The sequence below is a fragment of the Micrasema longulum genome, unplaced genomic scaffold (assembly GCF_059751315.1).
Source record: "Micrasema longulum isolate JH-2025_06_02 unplaced genomic scaffold, ASM5975131v1 h1tg002330l, whole genome shotgun sequence".
In the NCBI taxonomy this organism is placed as follows: domain Eukaryota; kingdom Metazoa; phylum Arthropoda; class Insecta; order Trichoptera; family Brachycentridae; genus Micrasema; species Micrasema longulum.
The window spans coordinates 177,961-197,444 of record NW_028279480.1 but is presented as its reverse complement, the minus strand read 5'-3'; the positions used below and the strand labels follow the sequence as shown (position 1 = coordinate 197,444).

General features: G+C 31.2%; 2 protein-coding genes across 3 annotated transcripts; one reads left to right on the top strand and one right to left on the bottom strand.

The window, feature by feature from the left end:
• Window positions 1–181: 181 nt before the first annotated feature.
• On the top strand, window positions 182–5,677 carry LOC148272451 (EF-hand domain-containing protein 1-like; the record flags this gene model as incomplete). Its single annotated transcript, XM_088240024.1, has 8 exons — window positions 182–338; window positions 1,557–1,620; window positions 1,800–1,907; window positions 2,959–3,169; window positions 3,392–3,552; window positions 4,027–4,196; window positions 4,733–4,862; window positions 5,449–5,677. Coding segments are annotated over 8 exons (1,094 nt in total), but the record flags the coding sequence as incomplete, so codon positions are not given.
• RpL27 (ribosomal protein L27) lies at window positions 5,671–8,611 on the bottom strand. Of its 2 annotated transcripts, none has more exons than XM_088240027.1 (3): window positions 8,558–8,611; window positions 8,099–8,324; window positions 5,671–5,916 (listed from the first exon to the last, which is right to left on the bottom strand). In XM_088240027.1, the coding sequence occupies exons 2-3, from the start codon at window positions 8,315–8,317 to the stop codon at window positions 5,731–5,733; spliced, it is 405 nt and encodes a 134-aa protein (XP_088096153.1). In that variant the 5' UTR covers window positions 8,318–8,324; window positions 8,558–8,611; the 3' UTR covers window positions 5,671–5,730. The 2 variants fall into 2 exon arrangements, with proteins under 2 accessions (XP_088096153.1, XP_088096154.1); XM_088240028.1 differs by having other exon boundaries at window positions 8,482–8,580.
• Window positions 8,612–19,484: the final 10,873 nt, after the last annotated feature.

Genomic DNA, 19,484 nt, shown 5'->3' with positions numbered 1-19,484 from the left:
AAATTTAGCAATAGATATGAGAGCACTCACCATCCATCAGTAGCTCGACACACTAAGGACTGGCTTGGAGGGTGATAATTAATTTACGTTGACCCGTCACAATAGATCTACAGTAAAAAATAAACATAAACACATTATAATAAGCCCGTCCTCACAATTCAATTGGTCATTTTGATTTTAGTGGATGCTCCATTTGTTGCTCATGAACCCGTAGTAACTACCGCCATCGAACAAGAATTCTTCCGACAGGGGGATTTGATTGTAGGTCAAACTGTCAATATACTTGGACGACCATTCATACTGTACGACTGTGATGAATTTACCAGACAATATTACAAGTAAGTACAAGTATTCATTTCACTGAAGAAGATAAATATGTACACTAAATAAAACTAATATTTAATCCCATACATTTTTCATCTTGCAACATAGTTACTTATTATCGGCCCCTCTTACATGTGCTGTAGATTTGCATAGTCTATCGCATTCTAAGGTGATACTCTTCTGACATCTCATCACCTACGCTCACCCCATGCCTGGCGAGACCCTTAAAATTGACATTGCCACTTAATTTTCCCAACTTTTGGTTAGTAATACATCTGGGCTGGTATTCCAAACGAAATTATAGCGCGGTATAGCGCGTTTTTACGTACTAAATATGCATTATAGCGCGCTGTGAACGCGTTTGGAATACCTGCCTTGCTCAAGGCTCTCCTAGCTTATCATCAGCTTTCCTTGTTTGAAACTCTTTGGTACTAGACTACGCGTTGTCTCTCGCTCTGTAAGATCATGCTATACTCAGTTTGGCACGGTATATAATTTGACTAACCCGGAATCCAGTAGTTGATCCCTGGTACTTACCTACTCAGTAAAGTACAAATGCTGGCTTTTAGGCTCTTTGGCAAAACTTCCGGATACTATTGCTTTGGCCATCCGGAGCCATTAATCACTGCCGTATAAAGAAATAATAACTCTGCCGCCTCTCAATCTATGAAGTCAATTAATGGTGTTAATTACACATGTATTTATTTTGTGTAGAATCACTAAATTTATATTAATATGGTTTCAAAACACAACAGTTCCTTTGTATTTTATGCCTTGACAGAGGACCGTTCATGTTCCTGAAACTGGTTTGCATATTATGATAGGATACCTACCTAACCTACCTTGTATGTTACAAATTGAAAATGTTAAAAAAGAGGAACACAACAGTACTGTATATATTTCACTAAATATGGTCAAAATGAATGAATGGTTGAAAAAATGTTTTAGTGGCACTTGGATAACTTTAAAAAAAAAATTGTCGCCATACAAAATGAATATGAAACAAAAATGTGTTTTTTTTTCTCATGAGCCAACGATACGGTTGACTAACTAAGCAGTTAATAAATAAAATAATCTGTATTAGTCAACATAACATATAACAAACATTATCAATAAAATAAAAATGTCTTTTCATATTTTCATGATGAACATTTCTCATTTTTACAATTATTTAACACAATTTGTTAAGAAGAATTACTGTAGGTATTTTAATAAGGTTTAAATGTTTTTAGAGAAATCCTCAATATAGAACAACCTGTAAGAATTGAAAAACCAGCAAATACTACAAAGTTCAAGGTAATCATTTAAAAAATAATAACGATATAAAAAATATGGATGATTAGTTCAGATAAAATTAATTAAAAGTTCTTTATAAATATTATTTGGCTCAATATAGTTTAATATTACTTCTCTATATAAAATATAAGTATTTTGAATCATAAAAAAGAGACATAAATAACTGTTTTTGTTCCTAGCCAAAACAACCCCAACGTGAAATATGCGAAGAAGATCCTTCATCTAATTGGTTCATGGAAGAACCGGCTGCTCAAGATATAGTGGCGATGGCCCTGAATGCAAATAAGGTCAATCAATTCAAATACTAACCCTTGTACTTTTTTTTAACCTTGTACTATGAAAAAATAGAGAAACAATATAACAGTTAGAACTTAAAAGAAAATTATTATATATTTGCATTCATATGATTTACCCAGATATTTGAATTTTCAATCCAATTTTATCTAGGTATAAATTATGAAAATGAAAATTGAGTTGTAGATAGGGAGGGGTACTTGAACTTCTTACCCGGAGTCGACACTACCACAAGAGAGACTCAAATATCATGAAATTAAAAAAAAATAAGATGTGCATGATTTTTTTTATCGTATTGCAATTTTAGGCGGTTGACTCAGAATACAGGTCCAGATGAGTCAATAAACTTACCTAAACTCCAAACTCGAAGGAACATGGCTGATGCCATTTTTATGTATAAAACTTTGAATAACATGATAGATTGCCCTAAGATTCTGTCACTTATTAATTTTAGAGTCCCAGTAACGCAGACCAGAAACCAATCTCTTTTTAAAATTTCTAAATGTAAAACTAAATCTTTTCAAAATTCATTTGTAAATAGAACCTGCCATATGTGTAATCAGAAATTAAATTGTATTGATATTTTTAACATATCTTTAACTTCCTTTAAAAGTGAAATTTCCAAAAATAATTCAAGTTATGATGTTGCGCCTTGAATCCGCAGCCTATATTATGCAGGTGATGTGCAGTTCTGTATGTAGGCACATAATAAATGAACACTGTATGGTCAACTATAGTTGTATTATTTATTGTAATGTGCAACTGTGTGACCAATATTCATTTACATTTCTAGTAATATTATAAGTTTTGTATGATTAGTTATTTTATGTTATGTATAATTTTTATGTGACAACATTTACAATAACAATATTATGTGGAAGCCTCTAATTGGACTTTATGATATGTATTTAAGGTATAATTGATTCTTATAAATGTATGTTGGCTTTCCAATGAAATAAAATAAAATAAAATAAAAATGATATTATTATAAAAGAAAAATGTTATTTTCATTGTTTTTAAATAATGTAGACTTTAATTGAACAGAAACTTCGCTATTTGTGCAAGATGGTCGCAATGCACCCAGAAGACGAAGGCAGAACGTTTACCCTGGCATATCACCTCGCCAACGGAGCCATAAGGGTGGATGAGCTCGCCAGCAGGAACTCGGGAAGGGCAGCCAAGTGCTTTAGCAAACTGACGAGGGTCAAGATACCTGGCTCCAAGAGATACTATACTCCGGATATGTTCTACATTGGTAGGACATCTCCATCATTCCTAGTAACAAAATATGCTCCACCTTTTTGAAATTTTATAGATTGAGAAGTGTGTGTGCGTTGGAAATAAAGAGATATGTTGTAAGCAAGAAAAAGTCATGAATACTCAGCGGGTTTTGCAATCCTACAACATACATAATATACTAACATAGTAAAAATATTTTGACTGTAAATAAATTGGAGCTTCTTTATTTTGTTTCCAGGTGCCATTGTTGTTGTGAATCAACACAAATTCCGTATCATCGGAGCTGACTTGTTCGTTTACAGATACATGCAGGAACATAGTGACAAATTCCCACAGCATGTTATGGACAGCATGCGCAATTATCATCTCTTAGAAGGAAATTTGAAGCATGATATTCAGGTAGTGCCAGCTTCCTTATTTTGTAAGACATAAAGGATGAGAAGTTAAATGCGTGTATGGATGCCCAAATAACGATACGCCATGTTTTATCGAATAAAATAAAGGTATTGATTGCGTCTACCTGAGAAGATATTATTTTAAGTATCAAAGCAAATAAAATAAGTGCATAATGGAACATTAAAAAGTATTACTCATCAAGGCAGGAGAAAATAAAAGGCATTTTTATAGAGAACCTTTACATTTAGTTTTACTTCTGTGGATGATAAATTTTGCTCGATTTCATACACTCTTTTGAAAGATGTAACAGATAACAGATTTAGGTACTGTTGACAGTACCTAAATCTGTTATGATTATGAGACTTGTGGAATTCAAAATGATCACCTGCTGGCGGCCATTCTGATTTATAAGTAATTTTATGATATTGCCTTTTTTCTGATTTTTATAATCTTGCAATTTTTTGTGTGTATTTCCAGAATGCTACACTAAATTTGCTGAATACAGAGGCGGTAGTTCCCGAGCCCGTGGTAAGCTCGGAACTAGATACGTGTCTACAGAGCCTGAATGCCATTCCTGGACCTCATCCAATGTACGAAGTTCCAACTGTCGAGTATGCCGAGTGCAAGGAGTACGAGCCAAGCGCTAGGTGAGACCAATCTATTTAAGTTATAAATATTGAAAAATTGTATTCTCTTATAATATAGACTGACTGTACATTACAATAAAATAAAAATATTTTATTATTTGTAGTTTAAAATTATGAAAATAATAAACCTTGATCGCATCATTCAAAACCTGTAATGACATTTACTCTCGCATAACTGCAAAATTTTATTTTTAACCTGCAGTTTTAAAATAACAGATAGATTAATATAAAATTATATTGTCTTTTATGCACCACTTAATTTTTTAAATTTATAAACCAACTAGTATCAGCAACACATTGGCTTCTTCGTGGTTAATCACAATTACAATAAAGAAGGCAATGTATTGCCGAAACTAGTTAGTTTAAAAATTTTAGTGGTGCATAAAAGACAGTTATTTTATTTTAATCTATTGATTAATAATGTTTTACAAAATTAGTGCTTCAAAAATTAAAAATAACCATTACTTTTTAATTATCCTAGGCAAAACACACTGAATGACACCCCGTAGAGTAACTTCATAACCCTATGTTTTTAGAAACCCGTGTCAGGAGTTACCGCAATCCCTTCAGGGTCTCAGTGTAGGTGAACCCCAAGACCCCATGTCTGTAGTTTGCTTCACGGGACCTAAACTACCATCGCGCGACGGAAGCAACTCTGCAGGCTCAGTATGCAAAACTTAATTAAATAAACTAGAATTAAATTAGGATGCATTACTTATTATCTCTTAAGATGTTTATAACTGTAAAAAAATCTTAAAGAATCAAAATCTTTTAAAAGTACACATACATATCAGCTGTGTCCCAATAAATGTAAATAAGTCCAACTAAGACGTGCTGTAATCTAGCTCCTATATATCATAATTGGAGACAAGAAAATAGAATTTCAATCGTCTATGAGCTCTGTAGCTGCAATACGTGCTGGGATATTTATTTATTGTACAGCAGCCCCGAGGTGATTTTCACAAAAATGGCGCTGTATAAATTATCCAAACATATATATATTTAATTTAATCCCTTTTCTTGGCAATGTATCTTATATGATACATAATATCTAATTTTTTCTCTGCGTCATCACATTTTCCATCCTTTACTACATTATCATAAAAATAAACTTTGATTAAAACAAGAAAATTGGGATTCTGAAGCCTTAACTATTAAATGTTTTAAAAAAATGATTTTAAATTCTGCCAAGGGTTAAAATATTACATATCCATTTTAGGTTTCGATTTATAATGTGACCTCTAAATTACAGACAAGCGTACCGAGAAATAGCAACTCAAGGGAACAGTCTGCCGGCGCATGCAAAAAAGTCACGTTCGCAGAACCTACCAGAAGAAGTTGTTAATTCAAATTGTAAAGTTATTTTTTTCTATTTAAACTTTATATTTAAAATATTGTTGCAGGTATGAAATTCTCTTCGATCATTATTTAATACTGCACTTTCCTTCAGTCTGTGTGAAATAAAATAAATAAATTTGTGTTAATAGTGTTTTATTAACATTTTGTGTTTTAACTTATGACAATACGGAGATGTTTAGAATCGAAGCTTCTGGAAGAACCACTTGTTCTTACCACTCTTGTACCGTTCCTCAAACTTGACACGGGTGGAGAAACGCAACTTCTTCTTCTTGATGGGATCCTTTAGGTCCTTGGCTGTGATCTTCTGGTCTACATGCTCCACTGTGTAACGGGTTGGCATCAAGTGGTTGTAGTTGATTACCTAAAATCAAAATTACCAATTTATTAATTAGGAACTTCATTCAATAAATATGTAGTTCATTTCTACAATCCCAGATTTGAGATATTATTTTAATACTTTTGCTTTCAAATAAAAATGATCAAACTCTTTACTTTGTAATTTCAATAAGCAAGTCAGAAACAAAAATTATTTAGGTTCAGATATAATTTACTATTTTGTCACATTTTTTTTAACTTCCCCAATAATGAATTCTACTATTCCTTATTCATGTGCAAACATTACAAGGTTACTACAGCACTCTCAGTAATCCGCCACCCTAAAAACCAGGCAAGTGTCCAAGTAGTGAAAACAGCAGATTGTAGTGCATACATACAAAATATGGTTGAATGTTTGAAACTAAATGAACAGGTGTTTTATAAAAAAAACAGTTTTTATTGAGGAATTGCATCTTGCAGTTTCACTAATCCAAATTATTTATAAAAGTACATACAGTTAAAAACTATGTTTATTGATTATTTAACCCAATCTGAGTGCCTTGGTGCTCGAGTCTATAGGCACGTGGCAGATTACTGAATCCGACATACTAATATCGGCGAATTATACAGCCTGATTTTATGCATTTAACTAGTAAAAATAACTGCGGATTACAGTACTTGTCGGGTAATTGAGCGGCGGATTGCTGAGAGTACTGTACTTGCCAATCAATTACAATATTGTTGACAGCATAAAAATAATCTTAGAAATGATTAAAAGATGGCTCCGATGTGCAACTGACAGGTAAATATTTCAAACATAGACAAAACCAGACAAACTAATAATAAACAATCACAAATTTGATGTACTAATGCGCTAATTAAACAGAGCAATTTTAGTATTGGCAACATCCTACAATCCTTAATCTCGAATATGTATGTTAAAATTTGATGTACTAATGCGCTAATTAAACAGAGCAATTTTAGTATTAGCAACATCCTACAACCCTTAATCTCGAATATGTAAACAATCACAAATTTGATGTACTAATGCGCTAATTAAACAGAGCAATTTTAGTATTAGCAACATCCTACAATCCTTAATCTCGAATATGTATGTTATTACAATGTGTAGACTGAGGTTTTCCCTTTTCACTTTTTAAAGCTTTTTGCTCAATATGGATGCACTACCCGTTCAGTTCATTGTATAAAAATTTTACTAATTACAAAAAATAAAACATACAATTTCACAGGTGATTATTTGAAAATCACGACATTTTCAAAGAGATTTTTGACATTGTGATAAATATAAGCCAATTTTTCATGTTAAAATGACAAGCCTTTCTTCCAAATATTGTAATTTAGCCAGTTCAGCTTTTGTATATATTTTAGGAACATTGAAAAGTCTAATGTGAGTTTCAAAATATGTTATATATTATGTTAAGTGTATGTAATATTAAATACTAACACACAAACTTGTATGTATAGTACTAACACATGTGTAAATATTTAAATAAGTCAATCTCAAACTTGACACTGGCTAGAACACCCCAGTTAGGGGTGAAAAAAGCCAAAAAAAAAAAAACTAAGAAGAGAATAATGAGCTCAAAGATATCAACCATACAACCGTAAGATATGCCGTGAACCACATATACAAAATTAAACGTCTTTCGCTGAACATTGGTAGTTACCCAGTCTTGCAAAATGTCAACCCAGAAAAATTGTTTTATTGTTATTACAATTTGGAATTTGTGGCTTATGACATATTACGTTTACATAGACTATATCATCAGTGAAGTTCTAAGAGTGCGTAAGCTAAGCCAGATATTTTTTTATGAACAGTGCGGAAATCATGAAAATACTTTCTATAAAATAATTTTTGTATAAAATAGTTGCTAATTATTTTAATAAACGGATTTTAAATACTTCTTCCGAAAATATACACTGTTCATTAACAGCCATTTTGTTCCGTCACTTTGATCTCCTGTAGTCATTTTTGATTTACGCACAGTTAGAACTTCACTGACGAATGTAACTTGGTAAACTACAAGATATATTAAAGAACTTCACCTATCATTCAAAAGAAACAATATTAAATTAACATAATTTTGAAATACCATAAATAGGCAGTGACAATAAAGCGTGAGGAGTTAAGTAATATTTCTCTTACTGTGCGAGGCAAACACTGATTTTAAATGTTAAGATGTAACCTATAAAATTATCGAACATACCTTGATAAAGGGCTTGATCTTGGACCTCTTTTCAATCTTTTTCTTGCTCAACCGCTTGTGTACTTTCAGTGGGTACCTATCAATACCGGCTACAATAGCGTGGCCGTACTGTTTTTCTGAATTGCCATCGTCGCAAGTCTTCATGACGACAGCTTTGCGTCCAGCGTATCGCCCGCTCAATACGAGCACCACTTTCCCAACTTTCATAATCTTCCCCATTTTGAAGCTGAAACAAACAAAACTATATTGAAGCTTCGTGAACCAAACAACTTGATGAACGAAAGTATTATTTTCAATCACTTTTATCACTTCTCATTTCACTGTATGCATGTCAATATAACCAAATTTTGACACATCCGTGACAATAAAATATTGGGTTAAACCTTTAAATTGTAAATAAGTGTAATAACTACGCCGATTAATTCCGATTATTTATAAAATGTCACAACGCATACTCACGGATTTAGCGGCACACCGGAAAAGAACTATGGAAGGTTGCCATTCTAAATAATCAAAGAGGCAAAGATATCGGCAGATTTTTTATATGGCAATTCTATTTTCATCTATGGCGCGAAGCGCGATCCACTATTTTTGTAAAAAATAAAACGAAATTACCCCCAATAAAAGGATGAAGATTGATATAAAATAGAATAAACACGATGTTTTTATTGTTTAAAAATGCTTTATTGGTTATTGGTTAAAAATACATAAAAAGGAAGTTCAGTATTTTTTTATAATTTGTTAGTGAAATATCAAACAAAGTCAATTGAAAAAAAACATATTTTCATGTTTCGTATTATCAGTGTTTATTTTTTTTTAAATTTTGAAATTACTCAGCCGGTAACGTCACAAGTTCTAAAATCTATCATTGGTTTATTCGGAAAAAGTTGTAATGTAATTCAAAATAGTTCAATTTTTATACGTAATTTTATATTTGATTATAATAAAATTATTGTAAAAAATATATAAAACAATTTTGTATTTCACCACTTTTTCTTCTACCAGCTGGTTTCAAAGCTACACAAACTTCTTTATCAAGATATAATTAATTTATTAATCTTATCTTATATATCTCTTATTTTTATCACCAGTCTGACGATGCCAGTCACGACGAAACCCAGTCACTGGAATAAAAAATATAAAAAAAGTGGAATAAAACTATTTACGTATTTTTATTATTATAATTAAAATACAGTTCCACCAAAAAATGTCAGTAGAAAAATTTAATCTATTATCCTATTTTATTTTAACAATGATTACTAAATATTACATCAAAACGTTATTATGAGGCTAATAAGTCAAGTCTTTTTATCATTTTGTTCTTGTAAAGATGAGAAGTGTAAAGTGAGATGGATACGATCGATACGATACGATTTAAAATTAGACAGAAGTAGACTAAAGAAAATATTGTTTATTTGGTTATTTATTATTGTTTCTTATTACGAATCTTTCACATGATGAAGCTTTTGTGTAGCTTTAAAACCGGTCGGTAGGAAAAAAAAATAAGTGGTTAAAAACAAAGTTGTTTTATTATGGTTTATTTTTATTAAAATAATTTTTTTATACATTTTCAAAAATCTTCGCCATACAATTTTTAATTCTTTAATCTTTACCGCACGTTAGCAAACATTTTTTAAATGCAATTTACCGTACCACTGGACTCCCCCATTGAGGGAGATTAAAACATGCTAAATATCATATAAATATGTGCCATTAATTGGATCGCCCATATTTTCCACTGTGAGTGTGAATCATTGAGGGATTGAGGATAACTCTGTTAAAAGTAGATATCTTGATCTAATTAAAGGAGATATAAAGCACACATTCCAAAAGAATCTCCAAAAACTATGAAGAATAGAAAAGATACAGCTAGGTGTTTACTGTAAATAAATCCTCAGGATTAAAAGAAGAAGAAGAAAGATATTATTTCTCCAGATTGGATCATCAATTTTAAAAAAACCCAAGACTAAATTACCTTTTTTTACTGAAAACCGTAGAACTAATTATGATTTTCACTCTGCCTTGCCTAGAATCCTTAGGTCTGCCAACAAATATCCCAGTCTTGATTTATTTGATAACAAGTTGTCTTCTTTCATTGATTTCACTGAATCAAATCCAACTAACTATCTCTCTTCCTCTCTCATTCCCACCTGTCCAATTGTGTTCCTCTCTTTCTTGTACTTATTACTATATACATACTAGGTGGATCAAAAAGTTTGGAAAAAGCATAACAAGAAAACATTTTTTCGGTCAAAGTCGGTTATAATTTTGAACCTACATTCCTTTTTAGTCGATAAAGCAAGTTCACCAATTTTCAAACTTTTTTATCCCATCCAAAAAGTAGTCCTTCGGAAGCCCTCCAAAATAGGCCTCAGTTTCGACTATGAGTTCCTCATTTGAGTAAAATCGTTTACCGGTGAGCCATCTCTTCAGGTTTGGAAACAGGTAGAAGTCCCTGGGGGCCACGTCTAGCAAATGCGGTAGCTGATGAACCTGTTTAAACACGATTTTGTACAATTTTACTTGCGCAACTAACGACGAATGAGCAGGCGCATTGTCGTGATGATAGAAAATTCTTCTTCAAATGCGGCCGTTTTTCTGCAATTTCAAACCATCCAATAATTATGAATAACATGCGCCAGTTATGGATTTACCTTTTTCAAAACAGTCAATGAATATTACTTCATGTGCATCCCAAAATACAGAGGCCATAACCTTTCCCGTCCATTGTTGCGTTTTTGGACACTTCGGAGCACTTTCAAGCGGAGAAACCCCATTATTTTGACTGTTGCATGGACTTTGGTGTGTAGAAATGTATCCATGTTTCATGCATAGTTTAGTATCGGCCCAAAAAATCGCACGTACCAAATTCTGCTGGGGAGTTGTAACACGAATTTGTTTTTCGTCAGTGGACCAGTGAACAGTGGTTAGCAAACGCAGGACTAATCGCACGCAGAGTTTCTTCATACTCAAAATGACTCGTATGATATTGAACAGACTGCCATACGTTGTGCTTTGTGGTCTCAGCTAGCTCCCTCAATTTCACTTTGGGGTCGTTCAACATAATATCATGGATTATTTCCACGTTTTCTAGTATACTAACGTCTTTTGGGTGTCCAGAACGTTCGGCATCATCGGTCAGAAAACCGCTTATGAATCATTTTTATCGACAGTGCAGAGTCCGGATAATACTTTTCTAGCTTGGCTTTGGTCTCGGTTATCGTTTTCTTGCGTAAATAATATTGTTTAATCAGAACACGAAACTCACATTTTTCCATTTTGACTCTTAACTGGCGTCGTGGTAAAAAATTACGTTACTGGCGTCTTTGGCCCCGTTGGACCCACCCTTTTTTAAAAAACATATTTTAAAAATGTCTTTTGTTCGATTTTAATTGTGATTATTGTTTATTATTAAATGGTTCATATTCTGTTTATTGGTAAAAAAATAATACTTTAATAAGTCTTAAACAACAACAATATTGACAAAATAAAAAATGTACTAACAGTGTTTAGTAATTTGACTTACTTGAAACTTACTACAATTTTTTTTTCAATTTTCTCTTAGGATTATTCCAAACTTTTTGATCCACCTAGTACATAATATAATGTCTTTTTTTGTCATATAATGTATATCGTTCTTTGATATGGCGTGTAAAATTAGTTTTGTTGAGTAAAAATAAAAAGTCAATTGATTGTTATAAATATTTATATTTCTGTAATATATTAACAATTTTGTAAAAATACTTCTAAGTACAATGAATAAAAAAAATCAAATGAGCACACATATTATGTATTAGAAAACATATTCATTAATATGATATTTTGTTTAGATTCTACATTACTAAACTGTCTGTTTACAAATATGGATACTTAGTGCGAGTTTAGATTCATGCAAAACTTACTATGTATGTTATGTTATGAAGTGTAGGGATTTCAGTCTCAGGTATTTATTTTAAATTTAGAAAATTGGCACCTCAAGTGATTTTCGGGTGATTTTAATATACATTTTAAGGGGGATTGATGATCACAAAAAACCTAATTTACCATAGTTGAGAGCCATCTTAAACACTACAATACACTTGTAAATAATTAGGAGGAATATGTACATGCATATTAATTTGATAATCTTCATGGATTAAACATATTGATAAGTCTAGAAAATATTTTCATATTATATAGATCGACCCCTTCAAAGAAAATATACACTTTTGAAAAACCATATTTGTGATGGACCAATAGGGTATTTTCATAAATCAGGAATTATGTTGGAAATGTATTAATATTTTAAAGTGCATTTTTACAATTATAATTATATAAAACTATCAATGTATAAAAAACAAATTTTTATTCATAATTTTCGGGTTTAAAAACAAGTACATGCAAAACGGCTCAATGTTGGCATTAAGTCAATTTGAAGTCACACATTATGCCCCCGAGTGTGCTTCTAATAAACATTGCGTACAAGTATGGTGCGGTTACATAATATGTGCCGTTAGTTCCGTTGGGCGTGAAATGTCTCATTTCGTTTGTAGAAAATTTATCTGATGTCACACAGAAAAAAAAAACAGATACCATTGTAATTTTAAATAATAAAATGTTAAAAGACCCTATTGAATAAATTCTTCATTTTGTAATTCCTATATTATTTATATTTTGTAAACTGCAATTATTACTTTTACGGATCATTTACATAATGCCATTTTCATTAAGACCACCTCAAGGGTGCTGTATATGAAATAATATCCCAACATGCCTTGCAGTGACAGAACGCACAAGTAGATGGAAAGTGTTTTCCATTTATACTTGAAATGATTTACGCTTGGAATTCTAGCCACAATGTACAGCAGTAGATGGTGATTTAAAACTGTGTGAAATAAACACTGAACTTGGAAAAAACTCAAAACCACAGTTAGAATGAAAGGAAGAGTCAAAAAGTTGTTCTATTTGGGTAATTGTATAAAGATTTTAATCCTTAGGCCCTGATAGAATTCAAAATGGGGGAAAGTGCTACTAAAACATGTTATTGTGCCCATTAAGCCCAAATCGGGACTTGCCTTCACACCAACTGAGCAGTTTTACAATACTTTAATTAATCATCAAAATATTTTAAACAAAGAATGAAAACAGAAAACCTGTATTTACCATACAATCCATACATTTTTTTTTGGATTTCATAAAACACTTCAAACAAACATATTTTTTTCTGTACAATTTTTACAATGATTATTTTTAAATAAAATATTTAGTGGTGTTTTAATCCCTGACAATCTGCGGCAAGATATATTTTTTTTACTTACTGCTAATTGTTTTTAAATTTAAGAGTATTATATCATATACAAAGTGTTATATCATACACACAATGTTATATCATACACAAAATTATATGGTTTTGTAGTTTTTTAAATTGAAAAAAATAAACCATTTACATTATTTTGGAAGGAACAATGAAAAATCAGTATTATGTTTAGCGTCTATGTAAGTTCAATACCGCGGATGAACCATTTTGTCGAAATGTTCAGGAGGGACAAAAAACCTTGCAATTTGTAAAAAAAAAAAAAGAATTAAATGCAGTTACTTTGTGCTGTTGATTTATATTAGAACATCTATTTTTAGTATCGTATGCATCTATGCCAACTTAATCATGGTAGTAAAACTGGCAGGTATGTATGGCTTATTTGCTGTATTGCCTTTACGCAAATCGAGTATGTGTCATCTGCTGTACTGGATTTAGGGATATACACGGTATTGATTTGCTTCTTCAGTAGGGAGGAATTCAATTGTATGCAAGCGGTCTATTGGTCAATTTCGAAATTCAAATAAACCAAACAATGTGGCTTGTCCCATTCAATCAAAAAAGGCAAAAATGTATTTTGTTTTTTTTTGGCTCATACGGGGCATTGAACTTACATAGACAATAAGTACTTTACGTTTTAAATGAGACAGCCTCGAGGGATGTTTATTTGCTATATTCAAATGATATGTTACAATATTTACAAATTACACATGTCTTTATTAAGAAAACTTATGCTAAGTTTATTAAAAATCTTTCGACACACGCTTATATAATTAAACACAAACAAAAAGTGTATAATTATAATCCACACATCAAGTACATATTGGAATTTCGCAGATTTTATGTGATATTTTTTTTAATAAAAAATTTGCATAATTTTTCATGAATTCCACGGCATTACGATATTAATGGCAAAGTGTATAATAAATTAATTATAATTAATATTAAGAGATCATTATATAAAAATAATATTGATAAGCTGCCTAGGGAGTTAAATTTAAATCCAGTACTTCATTACAATGATTCGGACATATTAGTAAAATAAAGCAACTTTTGAATAAGAACGAAAATGCATTGGTGGGTTTATGACAACTTAAAATTTATATTAAAAAAAACACTTAAAAGTTTTAAAAAAATCCTTTTATTTATTTATATTATTACACGAAAAATACTATTTATTTTATATTTTATAAAAGGCCCCACAAAAAATTGATCAAACAAATAAAAATATAAAGTACTGTTTTTGTTAGGAAATTACTTGGGATTTTTCGCACATTCTGCATTGGCTGGGATCAAATAGGTAAAAGAATCTTCAGGATAAAATTCAAAGTTCAGAGACATATAAGAAAAATTGAATTTGACTACGCACCTTACAATTTCGATGTCATGAGTCATAAGTTTGAAATAACAAAAATATTTATTTACAATTTAAAAGGTTAGTAATTAAATTACATACCAATATATTTTATTATATTATATACAGGTGAATACATAATAATTATAAATATACACAATTTATTAATACAATATTTAAATTGCCTTCGGTTAATATGAATATCATACAAACATTATATAATAATATACCGGGTTATGGTCATGTTGTGGACTCACAAATCAAGAGTCTGAGGTTCGAATCCCACTCTACTACAACCTGATTACCATTTTTCTAGCACAAGTTATTTACGATTGTGGAAATATTTGGGTAAATAATAAGAACTCAAATATTCAATTAAAATAATGTTGAAATAAATCATTTTGCTTCTGTTTCAGAACGGGTGAGAGCAGGGTGACACACGCACACTATCTTATTTGTAAAATCACACTTGACATAAGTTAACAAACACTGTTTAGGCATTTTAATTTTAAAAAATTAAATTTTAAAAAGAACACCTGTGTCAATTATTCATTATTGACTATAATAAAACAAAAAATATTGTACAAAAAAGTTTGTGGCATTATTACAGATAAATAAAACAATTTGATTACAAAATTTTTCACATACATATTATTTGTATTGTTGGAAAGAATAAATAACAAATTAAAAAAATTTACAACCCATGCATTCCACTTTATAGTATGTAATTCTTAATGAAGTAAGTGATTATATTGATATATGATTTCAGCCAATGACGCATAATTCAACAGCTACATGTTACAAGTGATAAATTGCATTTCAATTTCCAGGAAATCACCTTCCTTGCCTTAATTTTTTAATGGACTTTATCATGACCGGATGTGACGCTACGAAGAATTCCGCTTTATATGATGAGAATTTTTTAAAATTACACTGCAACTGTGAGAAACATTACAGATGTATAATTTTGTTCATAAATACAATCGTATTTATTGAATTAGTAGATAATTAGTTAAATTTGAGAAAAGTACATAAATGTAGTGAGAGCTGTCGTTACTATCGGATCGAGTTAAACAGAAATAAAATTGAACCAAGGAAATATGTATATCTCTTTCTCACACAAATGTTTGAATGATCTCCGTTTTTTCAAATTGTTAATGGCAATGTAATTTTTCATATATCTTAGATGTAGCTAGTGTAGAAGTAACGTTTTTATTTGTAATATGTTAATGATTCCAACATAAAATTGTTTTCTGCCGATCAAAACATTTCAGGACTTGCAAGTTCGACTATGCCTGAACTTCAGATAGGGGAATGAGTAAAATAGGAATCTTGCCTTCCCATGATTCCAATCAGTATTTAATTTGACAAAACGTTAAAGACATGACAGTTCCAAGTGGGGGAGACAGTCCACAAGCAAGCAATACCTGGAGTCACCCCATGATCACCATCCTCAGACACAACAACTGGATTCGAGATAAATGAATAGCATTTTAATTTGATTTTATTTTCTACATTGTTTCTTCTCGGTGCGGGTTTGAATCATCAGTCGAAGACACGAGTGGACGAAGGCGTTATGTCACAATTTTTAAGTTTTAAATAAACAATGATTTTATTTACAGATCTTTTACATAAAGCAAACTACACCATCAAAAAGTAGCAGAAAACTGATCTTGAGAGCTAATGAAGGTAATAAGGTAGGTAATATCAATAATAGTACTGGTGTTGAAAACTTTAAACCCAGATACCTGTGCTTTTTGTTTTTGTCACACAACACATTTATCCACTCATGTCTTCAGTTGTTCTTGATCATCATAATATATGCTGAATTTATGTCAATTTAGCAAGTCAGCTTAAATAACGGTATCAACATATCCGAAAGCAAAAATGCAGCTCCAAATTCAAAATGTCATCATAATCATGTACACATTTGAAAATGAATGCTGGATTAACCGATAACTTTTTTTTAATAATCGAAAATTATCTGAAAAAATGTGTAAATACAAAACGATTTTAGATTTTAAAACATTACTAGGAAGCAAAAATTCTAGCAAAAGTATCATTGAGTACTAAAGAATCTAGCTTTATATTTTATTTCACAGGGTAAGTAAAAAAACCGAGTATGGATTGTGGCTACTTATTTATTTAAATAAAAAAAAAAAAATTGTTAAATTATTTATTTTCTTATACTTTAAGTTTGTGCAATGAATGGGTGACGGAAGAAATGTTGAAACATGCATATATGGAAAATGTGAATGAAAACGTCGGATGAGGAAGGATAGCCAGGAAAAACTCGATGTGATCAGATAAATCAGAACGTTAAATCTGGTCTTTTCAATGTAATGTAACAAGTGTGATGCTCTATACCTACCACTATGGGGAGATGGAGCGATGGTACTATTTAGAATATTTTGTAGCGAATGCAAGCCAATGATACATGTTACAGTTGATATAGTTTATCTTTAATTAATTCAGTTCTCAAATATGTAGTTTCCTTAGTTCAAAATAAGTGTATGAAAGCTGGGCCATGATTATGAATGGATATCTTCATCTGTATGTGAGACGGTATAAACGAATATAGATATTTATGTACGAAAGTGTGTATATTTGTATAAAAATTCAAAGTATCTTCGTAGGTAACCAATAATTGAAAATGTTTAGAAAAAAAAATTGTCAACATATTCTATTTTTCATACAGAAAACTTAAATTTACTTTGTAGATAAAATTGAAGATAAATTTTAACTTTCCATCAGCATACGTACATCAGAAAATCTGGTAAGAAAAATCTGAGAACTAAAAAAAATTTAATTTGGGGAAACGGGACCAAAATTCTATAGAACCAATAAAAGGTCAACTATTTTTGTGAGGAAAATTGTATATTATACATACTAAATCCGGCCAAATTTCCGAATATAATATAGCTATAAAGTTTAACACGCTATGCTATTTTCATAATCCTAATAAAATAAAAAATAAAAACAATTTCCATCTCTCGTTACATGAGGTCTCGAGTTTATTCCCTGATACCAAGTCAGGGAATAAACTGGGGACCTCGTAATAAATAAAAATAATATATGTAATGTAAGAAAACATCTTGTAGAATAAAAATTTGCTTTCAAATGGCGTATATAACCTAAAAATTTTGTTTTACTTTTGGTGCTCATTTTTAAATTTGGAAAAAAACAAGCACAACTTATGTTAACACCTAATACTATTTTAATAAATTGCATTGTATTTACAAATGAAATTACATATCTGTTCAGTTCTTTACAGTTGCAGTAGGATCAAAGCATTTTATCATCACACATGACAGTATTTTTCTGTGTAGGGTTACGTCTGTTAATGACGAAAGTCCATTACAAAAAGAAAGCAATGAAGGTTACCCACAAATTAAAATGCGACGACATCGAACTTGTGAGGTGTATATTTAATGATATATCATTGGATGAAAGAATGAGAAAACGAAACGAATATATTAAGCGTTGATGTACGTATTTATACACCTTTCGAAATTGTTTTCTCTCAATGTATGTAAATAATGAAAAGTGTTTGTCATCGCTGGTGTGGTTGTCTATTTCAGATATATTTTGCATGAATTATGTCATTACCTGGGCTGCGATGCATGCTGTAAAGTGCTAAGAAACAAAACAAAACAATAGCGGTGATTCCATACTTACCTAAGATGGATTTGGAAATAAAGATTCGTGCATAGGTTGATTTCTATTTATACAAAGGGATAAAGCAAGAAAAGATTACCACTGAGTTTTCAAGTGCAAATTTGTTTGCAGTACACATAACAAGTTAACATTGGTTTTTTTATTTTAGTGTATATTTCTGTATTATTTTAGAGTAAAGCAGATTTTTCCATATTTCAGGTAGATGTGATATAAACCAGTTTTTTTATTTTATTAATTAAATATCATTTATCAAAAATTATTGAAGAAATTGAGATTTCCGTTATGGTTATGATGTGCCTCAAACACCAGGCAAAGGACGAGGGTTGATCGATATGCTCCACCCCTGCCCTATTCCAAAATGGATGTCAATTGTCGTATAAAAAATTATTTGCACACAAATGTTCCTTGAGATATGGGAATAGGGGTGTCAACCAATGGATAAATTCAGCGTTTTTTTTTATATTTTCTTATTATTTGATAGACTTTCAAAGTCAAATATTAAAAAAATATTTTTTCTGTATCGTATTATCAACGCTATAATTTTCTAAAGTTTTGTGATTTTGAAATAACTCCGCCTGAGATGTCTCAAGTTCTCTACAGTGACTTGTCCTTATTGGTGGGGGTTAGCTTCACGGTAACTGGAGTATTACAACTCTCTGTCGTCGGTTGATTTTGGAGAACTAGTGACGTCACTCAAAGTAGTTCATTTTTATAAATTTTTTCATACATTTTCAAGAAACTTCGCAATACAATTAAATGCTCTAATTTTTTACAGCACGTAAGAAAACTTTTTTTATATCCTATTTCCCACTACACTGAACTTAAAATCCAGCTTCGTAAAGAACAGCCATTGGCACTAATGTCTCGTGTGCTGGAGCATTATTCTGATGAAACAGCATATTGCATTTTAGTGGCCAGCAGCCCGGTGTAACTAAACGGTTCCAGTTTTTCATTTGTCGCTCGGTACTTTACACATAGCCATATTAGACTACATAGTGCACACGCATCAGATCGACTGGCCGTCTTAAAGTAGGTCGCAAGCAGGCAGAGTGGAGCATATC